This window comes from Halyomorpha halys, unplaced genomic scaffold (assembly GCF_000696795.3).
Source record: "Halyomorpha halys isolate HHAL.00 unplaced genomic scaffold, Hhal_1.1 Scaffold134.1, whole genome shotgun sequence".
Lineage (NCBI taxonomy): Eukaryota > Metazoa > Arthropoda > Insecta > Hemiptera > Pentatomidae > Halyomorpha > Halyomorpha halys.
This window is the reverse complement of record NW_027107159.1, coordinates 1,965,237-1,977,608: the sequence shown is the minus strand read 5'-3', so window position 1 is coordinate 1,977,608 and position 12,372 is coordinate 1,965,237. Positions and strand designations below refer to the sequence as shown.

Genomic DNA, 12,372 nt, shown 5'->3' with positions numbered 1-12,372 from the left:
CAAATTTCCAAAAAAATGTAAAAAATTAAAAAAAATAAAAATATTTATGTACATTTTTATTGTTAAACTTTTTTCCAACATTTTCTTAAAACTTTTTTTAATAAGAAATTTTGAATAATCCGATCACTCCCTGCAGCAATTAGTTTGGATTACTGAGACTGTACTTGAACGTGAGCCTAAATTGTGATTGTGAAAGCTTGACGATTGTGGGCTACGTTGCTGATTGTCGGGAATTTAAATTAAAAATCTTTTGATTCTGATATCCTATTTTAGGAGGTTTTAATGTGTTACTTGATAAATCGGGATCATTAAAACGAATCTTTATTTATTGATTGACAATTTCTTCGTAATTGGATAGAAAATGGTCATAAATTAAAAAAAAAAATATGTATTTTTGAGTAATGATGATAAAAAAGGGTTTAAAATGTACCTGCTCGGCTGAAAGTGATTGACACGAGCCGTGCCCCCTCCCCCCCCCTTAGAGCGAGGCGGTGGTGGGGGAACCCGGCGGCCGCACTCCCCCCAGTGCCGCCGCAACATCAACAACTCTCAGTAGAGACAGTAACCCGCGGCCCCCGACCACCTGTTTGTGCAAGCTATGGAGGCCACCTACTGCATCGGATCCGACATGGACGTCTGCAGGATGTTCGACCAGTATCTCTACAAGGTACCAGTGTTCCTTACCTTGTGTCTTTGTGTGTGCATGAGTTCTTCTGGAAGGACGTGCCGGCAGGGCAGCCGTTCTTATCTCAATACTGATAAGTCCGTGAAGGCGTAGGATACAAGACGTTTGTAGTGAATTGGATTGATATTTGTTGGAAGCGTAAAAAAAAACGGTCGAAATATCCGGAGTGATAGCAAACGATTGGAGATTTGAACGCTGTAGAGCCGGTGTGTCATGACCGAAGAAATTGTTTTAAAATAGTATTAGTCATACATAAACATGAGGTCCAATAAACGCACATCATCGGAGTTGATGTTGAGAATGATTACAATAATTTAATAATAATTACATTTGAAAAATTTAGTAAATTATAATCTTCGTTATTTTCATCAAAATCGTTCGACTCAGCAATCGCTTTCGATAATATATGACGCCCTATGTTAATAAACCATTTTTTATATAAGTATATATATTTCTAAATAAACCTCATTAATGCTTAGCAAATGTCATTTAATTTAAAAATTAATTCAAGTTTATTTAACATTCTTAAAGCCCAAAGATAGATCTAAGAAAAATCTATATAGCTTACAGAGCGAATTAGCAAAAATACATAAAAGGAAAGAACATCATTAATTTTTCACCTCTCCTTAAGAAAAAATATATAAAGAAACAAAAATACTTATCCTGACTAGAATAAAAAAATAAATTAAAGATACTTGCATTTTATGTTATATTTCGTTAATTTATAAAAAGCTATATAAAAGTTGTGTATATCGCTAAGTTCATAAATGTGAAAAAGTGAATTCAATCAAAATATTATCAACGTCAGTAATTTTATTGTTTACGATAAGTTATGTAATGCTATAACATTAGAAGATTTGTTCGTACAAATGATTGGATGTGGTCTGTTACCTATGTTACAAGAACATAAAAAATATCTTTGTTTCTTTTTTTATATACGAAACGATGTTTATTAGGCTAGAATGTGTGTTTATATTTGAAGACAAAATTCAACAAGACATTTCGACAGTTATTAAACATTTATATCTCTACATTATTAATATAGTATTTTTTATTAGTAAAAACATAATATTTATTTGTGTTATATAACTTTTACATATTTTATTATTTTCGGATTCATCAGCTTCATTACTGGGTATACTTTCTTTCTGAGTGGCAAAAATGAAACTATATGCTATATATCTTTATAAATTTATAAAAAAAAAAAAAAAAAATGTCTTAAATTTTAACATAATGTTTTTCAGGTCTTATCCATGCAAAATAATGTATTTTATTTCTTAATTTAAGAAATCAAGAGTTATTAATTTTATGTGTTATCGCTGCAAAGGCGAGCGCCTAGCCATTTCATTGGAGCCTCGCGAAGAAGGGAATTCTGTAATGGTTTATCAGAATTTTTTTGTCATAAATTTGGTCTAAAAATGCTCATGCAAAAAAGTGTCATAGAATGTTCTTCTAGGGCGTTTCTGTACCATTACTTTATTAAAATTAAAACTGCTAAAAGTCTACAAGAAATGCAAAATTTACTTTTGAAGTGAGGATTATTTTGTTCGTGTGATTAAATAAGAAGTAGTTTTGTAACACATAAATATAATTGTAGCACACTAAAGCTTTTATTTATTTATTAGCCAGACATTACTTTTATACATAAAAATTGAAAAATCGACTTAAAATACATATTTATCAGATCGACACTGTTAAAGGCTGACTAATTCTTTCTAAACGAAAACAGAATAATAAAAATATCAATTAAACCTAATTAGAAAAGTGAAATAATAAGTATTATCGTGTTGGTAACAGTGATTACACCCGGACAGTGCCTCATGGATAATTATAGGTCTGCAGAACGGATGTCTGCCATTTAGGTTAAATGTTAACATAGTGGTGCCATCTGGTGGGTATGATTGAATATTTTTTCGTTATTTTCTTCTAGGGGACTTTCCCTTTTGTATTTCTATTTTCGTTTCTATTTAAAATTTATTGTATTCATTCATTTTATACATAATTAATATGCTGTCCAGATTTCGTTGGCGATTTGTAGTTCTTTATTCAGAGAATTATATAAATAAGTTTTCTTGTATTTCTTTATATGGAGTATGTGGAAGAAAAATTATAAAATTTAAATTAAAAAAAAAATCAAGTTTAATGATAAAATATAATTGATAAAAATCGTATATACTTTTTTTTTTCATATTTTAAAATAATTTTTCATAATTCTTTTTTATTCTCACTGCAGACTTGGACTTTGTTTTATCACAATTAAAATATAACTAAACCAACTTAAGATTTAACTTGTTACTAATTTTAATTAAAAAATATAAAATGACTGTACTTAATGATAGTTTTTATTTTGAAGGGGATCAGAAAGTTATGGGTCTAACTCATTCTGCATTTCAATGTCCAGAAATTTAAAAAATACTCATTTCTAAAAATAAAAAGCTTCAATTTTAAATTCTATTAAAGGATAAAACTAGATCAATTTAACCAGATTTATTTTTTGTTTTATTTTTTATGTTTTACATTTTTCATTTTTTCTATAAAGTCGATATCGGTTTCCAATGACAAAAATGTGGTTTGTAGACATGCTCATTGGATTTCACTCGACATGGATATATTTTTTTTTAAATTTAATATAAGCTTAAAATGGGTATTTTAAATATATCAAGTTCTTTTTCTTGTATTTTGTGATCAATGAATAAATGTAAGATTTTACTGTTATTAAAATTTAAGTACTAGATACCTGAGGTTATTAAAATAGATTCATACCTAAAAATAAGGTTGCTGTTAATAAATTCAAATTTTAAAAGTACTTTTATGAAAATATTGCTTTTCAAATGGAAACATTAAAATGTTCACATTTTAACAAAATAATTACATGAAGTACTTTTTAAGATCATAAATAATTGTTATTTTCATAAAACTTATTTTCCTCTTTGAAAGTTAATGATTTTTATGAAAAAAGTGGTTAAAAAAAATATTTTGTGTTATAAATATAAATTTTTTTTTATTTATTGATAAACTTTAAAATGTCCGAACAACTTTAAACAGATCTGTGAATCTTAATTAATCAAAACATTTTCCTTGTGTGCTAGACTGGCTAAAATTAATTCCATCTTGTGAAAATAGCTTATTTAATTAAAAATAAATAAATTTGTACTGCTAGAACCCATGAAAAATAAGGTGTAGTACTTTGAAAGGGAGTACTGTTACTAGACAACCCGTCGTACAAGGAGGGGATTTGATCAGAATCACGCTAAACACGCAGATTTTCCTCAATTAACGGTACAAGTAAAAAGTAAAAGTAAAAAGTAGCTTTATTTTTCATCACAAAAGTATGATTTTGTTTATCATTCATAATTCATGGTTTAATTAATAAATTATAATATAAATATTATTTATAAATTTTAGTATTCAATCTTCATGTGTAAGTAAATATATTCTTTGATTTAATGTCCTCTTAAAGAAGGTTATTCAGACTCAAATTTTTAGATTTTTAATAGTTATTCTTTTTATTCATATGTTTAATTAAATCGAACTAGCTTACAAAACTCTTAATAACTTTTTTTTCATTACTATTTTATTATTTTATTACCTGAGGTAAATGAAGTATTGCACCCTGTCGTAACTTTTTTTTTTTTTAGAACGCAGAGTATTTACTTGATTTTATGATTCCGAAAAATGGTTGTTAAAACATATTTCATCCTCTGTTTTTTTTTGTTTTTTTTCATCAAAATTTAAGTACTTCTTTTTTTTGTTAATTTTAATATCTATCAATAGCTTCTAAAAGAAAAAAAATAGTTTAATTAAGTGTTTTAAGATACTCAGAGTTAGATATTATCATTATTATTTTTTTAATTTGTTTATGCACATACTTTTAAGTGTATATAGTATTATGTAATATTCTGTTTCATAATAATAAAAAAAAGAAAAAGAAGGAACTGCATTATTGTGGATAATGTTTGTAAATTTACATTTGCAAAATTAGGATTATGAACGAATCATTACGGATTTATGTTTCCTAGCTAATTTGCGATTCTTTCAGTGGTTGTCCGTAAGCGTAATTTCTTGTTTTAATCAAATTTGTTTGTACATTATATTAGTATTTTAGACGGAAGTTTGGTTTGTTCAGTTGAACTATCCTGTTAAAAAAAATATATTAAAAAACTAAAACGCTTTTCGTTTCATGGAATTCACAAATATTTCATTTTAGTTGATGAAAAAAATCAGTACTTTGAGAAATATCTTAACAAATTTTTGGTATTGGCCTAGTCTAACTCAGTTCAGAAATTAAAATTTTGAAATCGTTATTAATTTTAGGCTGATTTTTTATTTCTAATAATGGATTTTAAATTATATTATTATTAAGTTCTTAGTTTAACATATAAGAACTGTAATGTATTATTTGAAAATTGTTTTTTATTTATAATAGATAATATATAAATATATTAATATAGGGTGTTAGGTTAAGAATCAAAGCGATCCCTTAAGGTATCGGGGATGAAGGTCAATCGGTGTCCCAGAAGGGCAGATAACAGATGGTGTCGAGTACCCACTCAAACCACCGACCCATCTATACCTGCCTCCGCATAGTTTGTTTATAGTATCTTCTTTCTTATATATTTATTATATCTACGTATGTATATACCATATTATAAATTCTGGAAATTTTATTTGTTTAAGTACGTAACAAAAAAACATTAAAATTTAAAAAATCTAAATTTACTTATTTTATTTCTATGCCTATTATAATAATTATATATTAACTACACCACAGTCTCGTTAGAACGCTGCTCGATATAAGTCATTGTTTTAAAATACCCATTTACAAGCAATAAATGTTTTCAAATTAAAATGAAGTCCGGCTAGGATACGGGGGCGGAACAGTGGGGCACTATAGATATTAACTGTAATATAAGTATTTAATATTTTTAATACATTGATATTAGGTTTATTGCAGAATTTAATTATAATTAAAGTAATTAATAACATAGTTCAACATCCAATAATTTAATTTGATAACTTTGGCTCATCTATATGTTTTTTGTATTACATATATTTCTGGATGATTGACCGTATGTTAATTTGAATAAGAAGTTCACGGTTGCGGCCAAGAAGGAAGAAAACATTAATATCAAAAATTAATAACCATTTATTTATTGTCTGCTAACGTTTCGACCTACGTTGTAGGTCTTCATCAGGGCTACAATAAAAACATACAATAGTAGAGTTAATTTGAGAGTCAAAGAGTCATACAAAGAATACAATATAAAAATGTAAAGTTGATGGTATATAAAGAATAAAAAAATTTAAATAAAATTATAAGGAGGATAATGAATAATAAAAAAAATTATTAACTAAACTAATAAAGTGAACAGACACATTGAAATTTATGTAATTAAAAAGATCTATTGATTTAATTAAATCAGAAGACATAATAATCGTTATAAAATATGGTAGGTGTAATTGGTAAATTTATATTACAGATTATATAATAATGTAATGTAGAAGTGTGTGGGATGGCGGTAGGTAGAAATGAGATTATAATAGTTCAGAAAACATTATTTTGCAATATAAAACGAATAATGAAGATATTGATAATATAACTTATACTCTATCATTTTCTATATGTAATAATTATTTAGTTTATCCTCCTTATTATTTTATTTAAATTTTTTATTGTTATATTTTTTATATCACCATTTTACCCTTACATTAAGCCTACCTTTATATCACTTTATTTTAGCTATTACTAAATTAAAATATTTCTAGTTCTTCCTAAACCTTATTTTTTTTTTTTTAGTGAAATTAGTTTTTAATTTAATTTTATTTATAATGTCTACGTGATATCATTACGTATTATGTTTTGAATATGTATTTTAAAATTGACTACATTATTTCGTAATATTTTAAATTAAATTTAATTAGTTATACTTCAAAATAAAAATAATTACAATTAAACAAATGATACAATATATAATTTTTACAACGAGTAATCAATCAAACGGGGACATTGCTGTAAAGATATCTTAAAATTTCAGGACTTTGAGATGTTCATTTAAAATTTAAATTGACAATTTATTTGAACAATCAATCAAAAGAGACAGGCCATTTGTAGAGGAAACAATTAAGGACCAGTATAAACAGAAAATTCTTATTAAGTGCCTCACGCGAGGGGTGCCTTGTAGAGAACAAATTAAGGAACTGTTTGAACGGACGAAGGGAAGGAAGGACCTGTGGCTTTGTGGTCCTCCGGGACGGATCATTCTGCTATTCTGCATCTTTATACCTTATACAAGAACTTAATATCTTTTATCTTTGTTTTACTAAGCATGATTATTAAAACTGTAATAATGATGTTGAAATATGTTATTTATCAAAACTATTAAAAAGTGATAATCACAAACAAATTGAAACGTAAATATAGTATTATTATTGTATAGTATAGTATAGTATAATTATATTTTGGGTAGTACATTAGAAAGAGATTTTTTCTGCAGCCTACAAAAATATTTAATTTTATTGGAGTTTAATAGGGAGCGCGGTGGCAAAGTGGTAAGGCTTGATACTACTAACTCCAAGGGTTTGAATTCGGCTGTGGTAGATAATTATTTTCTGTAGCCATCAGTCTTGTAAGTTCAAGAGCACGCCGGGGCTTACCCAGCCTCATGATGTGTCTATTGATTGGGAAAAAAAATTGTGTTTGAGCGTGATCTTGAAAAAATCACCTCGGTGTATAACCGTTGTTTTAAAAAGGGCACTTCCTTACAAATCACTGAACAATTACATTGTTATATTGAAGTTAAATAATTTAAATTGGGCAATACAATAAATACTCAATCGTTTACTTACGTAATATTATTTGTTTGATTTTATTTAAATTATCGGTTTCTGGTATTTGATTTAGTATTAATATGGTGATTTCGCAATTTCAACAAATCTTTGTATGTAAAGAATTGAAAGAATAAAAAAATGTAAATATTTATTTATTTCGCGATTTCGCCTCGGTATATCTTTTTGTTTGAATCCTTTTTCGCCCCTCATAAAGTATAAAATCATTGACGTGTGTACAGGTACCTTATATCTGCATACTTTAATTATAAAACCTTCATGATTAATAAAAAAGCATGCTTTGCTATAAATGATTCTTACAGAAAACCTATTGATTCATAATTAATAGTTCTCTATAGAGTTATAATGAGGTGCAGATCATCGCACCCTAGTCGTTTTCAAACAGAGCAATGCACTCAAATAGTGCAATAAAAGTACTGGACATAAAGATAAATCGGAAAAGTCTTTGTTTTTCCCGATGGACAGGTCGTTGGTGGAAAAACAGTAAATTATCCGGACTGGTCAATATATGCAAATTCCTCTCATAAAGGAACCCACGCTGTGCAAATCGGTGTAAATATTCAACCTCAGTATCGATTTATATTTTACTTTTAATCCTATACAACTCTTGTCTTCTCCTACTCTTGTGGTTCATAATAATCATTTCGAGTTTTTAAAAATATTTTTCGAGCCAGTGGAATATGGCCCTGGATCATAAAGTGACTTTTTGTATTTTTCTTAATGGACTTTTTTTCACTAGAATAGTCATTAATACTAAATTTTTTTAGTAGTAGTAGTAGAAAATTCCAGATTTTCAACAATAGGAACATATTGTAGGTTTATCACTCAAAAACACTTTTCTTGCAAACTTTAAGTACAAGATCTCCTTTGAATAATTTTTCATTTGCCTTTTTTGTATAACACCGTCGTTATGTATATATATATATATATTAATAATATCGGTATATAACTGTCAGGATATTATTGGTTGGTTAAAAAAATATAATAAGATCCTCAAATAGTAGTAAATAACTAAACAAGTGAACTCTCTGGACATTTCAGTCAAAAATTAACGTCAGACTACTACCCAACATCATACTTTTTTTTTAAAATAACGAATTGTTAAGAAAAATAAATATACAGAAAATACTGTTTAGTTAGGATAAAGAAAAATTCCAAAAGTCAAAAAAAGTCTGCTTTGATTTTATGATTACATCTTCAAATTTAGTTTACCCCGAAATTATCCAATTTCGTTGTTTCTGAAGTAACTGTTATTTACTCTAGAAGTTTCATTGATGGTTGAGTTGTATAAAAAAATGTTTTATTAACGATTTATTATATTGATTGTTTGAGAGTGGTTTATTTTATTTTATTATTAACACAAACACAATTGATCAAACTAATACTCTCACCATTTATTTCACAATATCTCCAACGTTTCACCCTTCACGCCATTCTAAAGGAGACAACCTTAAACATTGATGTCATATATCCTTTAAAATGTTTCTTGCAGGCTATTTGCTCATGTCATATCTTTAAAACAAAATAAATATTAAAATAACATCACACCAGTTTCAAACACTGTTTTTAAATTGATTATTCACTTGCAAATTTTTTATAATTTAAACCTAAAACGTTTTCACACAAATATTGTCTATATTTAATTTTACTTAATATAATTAATGTTGTAAGATTAAATATAAACAATATTTGTGTGAAAAAGTTTTAAGTTTAAATTATAAAAATTTTGTAGGTGAATAATCAATTTAAAAACAGAGTTTGAAACTGTTGTGATGTTATTTTAATATTTATTTTGTTTTAATGATATAAAATGGGCAATTAGCCTGCAAGAAACATTTTAAAGGATATATGACATCAATGTTTAAGTTGTCTCATTGAGAATTGCCTGAGGGCCGAAACAGTCGAGATGTGAAATGGATGTTGAGTGTAAAAGTTGAATCAATTGTGTTTATGTTAATAATAAAATGTTTTATGTTTCTTGGGTATTATTGTAAAATAAATACCTTTAGACACATAAATACCAGTAAATTATTAAACACGTAAATGTTTTTCTAACTTCGACATTATCAGGACATAAAAATAAATTGATTCAGTCAATTAATAGCATATCTCACACTAAATTTGCTCAAATGTGTTTCAGTATTTATTAAACAGTACTTATCTTTGTTTACTATTTGGAGTGTTTATGTGAAATTTTCTCTCACTGTAATATCTATTAGTTCCGAAGATAATTGAGCTGGTTAAATCTAATCTGGTTACTTAAAGAGTTATCTCTAAAAAGGTTATAACTGCAAAATATAACAAAACGCTTTTTAGCACAGAGGCTTCTTTATGACCTGATCTAACTGTTGCTAGCAGTGAATCAGCCATTATCTTTAACGAAAGCTCTCTTACTCCAAAATTGAAAATATATTAATTTTAAAACAAAAATGTATTTCTTTTTCGAAAAATATAAATTATAATCCTTTAAAAAAAAACTGTTCGAGTGCTTAATTTTGTATCCATCTTTTAGCTTTTTAGTCTAGTTGTTATTGTATTTTCTATATTAATAAAATTTGTTGCTCACTGCCTAAGAAGTCATGGATCTCACGAAATTCTTGAGAATAAGTTAGTAACAGCTTTCTTACCTAGTGATCCTACCCGATAATTTTTCTTCTTCTAGCACGACAGACCGTGAAGGTCGAAGGCCTCGTGCAATGTAATACATAATAAATATATCGCGCATTTCTTGATTTTTTTTAGGTTTTCATAGGGTGGGCTCATTGGCTAACGGGACTCAACAAATGCCCGGGGAGGCTTTGAGTGCGTATTATGTAACCATATGCTTGAAAAATCCCGGTTAGGCCCGGGTCTCGATCTCACAACCTTTGAGTTGGTATACAGGCGCGCTACCACGCGCCCTAAGGTCCTCCCCTAATTCATTGGTTCCTAATTCCTAATACTAATTTCTCAAAATATTACAAAAAAATTAATGTTGCTAATATAAGTTCACTCTAGCATTTATTTCATACTGTATTTGTTTCTTATTTTTCTTTCTCAACCTCTTTGAGGATAATTATGGCAACATTTATGTCGCTCGACAAGGGTACTGCAAAATTATTTTAGCCGAAAAGGGTGCCTGGAGAAATAAGTTTGGATACAGCTGCACAAATTTACACCCATATTAATAACATTTACCTGTTTTTAGGATAAGTGAATCCACTGCCTGGCTAACTACGATTCATGTCCTGACAAAGGGATATTAATTTCTAGTACAGAAAAAAATTATTATGACAAAGTTATTATTTGACTTTGTGTTGTTATTGAAAACAACTTTGTTTTATGAAAATATTAATATTGGAAGAAGATAGTCGACCGTATGAAGTGATTGGAGGTAGAAAAATATTTATTGCTAGCCATAAATTGTTGGTTAACAATAAATAGTTTTATTTTACTATTTTGATACCTTTATTGAACGCCACCTGGACTATCTCTCTCGAATATAAAATATAAATATTACAACGTCAATGGTACATTAAACTTTTTGAATGTTACATCACAAAAGAAAAACCAGCAAAAAAACAAATATTTTATTAGAGTAATTGAAACTTTTATTCGTACTACATCTGTATTATTCAGCAATATTTAATAATGACTAAAGCGCAAATGTTATACGCCGGTAAAATGAAATATTCTACCGATCCATGTCCTGTAACAGTTATAAATTTCTAATCGCGATTGAGTTGTTAAATAAATAGGAACACTGTAAGATAAATGTTTCAAGTTAGCGTCATACATTACCAAGTACATTGTTGCCATGAATAATTCCGTTTGGAAGGCTGTATGACGAAACCATCTTGGCTATGTAATCAGCTACATGTAATACATAATGTAATCGGGCGAATAAATATATAATTAGCCTAAGGTTAGATTGGGGACGTCACGAACTGGCGTGCCGAGCCGGCGTTACGACCTCACAACTCCAGCCACAAGCTGCTGTTAGTTTGGTAAATAGTTGTCATGGGCGGAGCATTCTTGTTTTTCATTAGCGCTAAGCGCCAGTCGTCATGAGAGAACTAAATCAGGATCATATCCAATTCAGTATGTCTGTAATTTATTTCACTTTTGGCCAGATTTCAGAAATTTTAGTTTCTGTCATGGTCTGGTAAAGGTGAGTTTTAACCGGATCACCAAACAATATACTGGTACAGGAACCCTTTCAACAAACATTTGCAAATATTCTTAAAAATTAGTTTCAGTTTTGGGGCTCTACTAAACCATCGAATTCCTCTCGTATCCAATCCTTACTGTCCGAAATCTTTAATGCTCCTTACTTTATCACAAATCAAGTGATCAATCAGGACCTCAATGTTCCATATGTTGCCGATTTGACCAGAACCAGATACTAATCCTTCAATGATAAACTTCCCAACCACCCAGACCCACTTGTTTCTAACCTGGTTTCTCCTTCAATACCTGATAATCCCCTCAGGCGCCTGAAAAGAAGATGGCCCCGAGATCTTCTTCTCTAGTAAAGTTATTGGAGTTCTATCAATGGGTAGATTCTCCATATGTTTGTAGTTTATCATTTTATATCTAATAGCAAATTTACTAGTTGTATATAATTGTATAGAGTTGTAAATAGCAACGAATAATTTTTTTAAAAAATAGTTTCAATTTACTCTTAGCATGGGAAATACATTTCTTATCGTTCAAAACTTTTAATTTTTAATAATAATAATAATTATTGCTTTCCGAACCCTAAGGTTCGATGCCGATACCACCAATCGTTCTCTACATTCATCTGTCCAGTGAGGCCTCTCCAAACCCAAATCCTCTAAATCATTTTAAACGCAATCCTC

General features: G+C 28.6%; 1 protein-coding gene across 2 annotated transcripts in view; it reads left to right on the top strand.

Moving 5' to 3' along the window:
* Positions 1–512: 512 nt before the first annotated feature.
* LOC106678342 (TOX high mobility group box family member 3) overlaps positions 513–12,372 on the top strand; it is a 387,189-nt gene continuing 375,329 nt past the window's right edge. For both annotated transcript variants that reach the window (XR_010842892.1, XM_014416796.3), the window contains exon 1: positions 513–667. Coding sequence is in view for 1 of the 2 variants with exons in the window: in XM_014416796.3 (XP_014272282.1) it covers positions 599–667 (69 nt within the window). In the remaining variant the exon portion in view is untranslated. The remainder of the gene's footprint in view (positions 668–12,372) is intronic.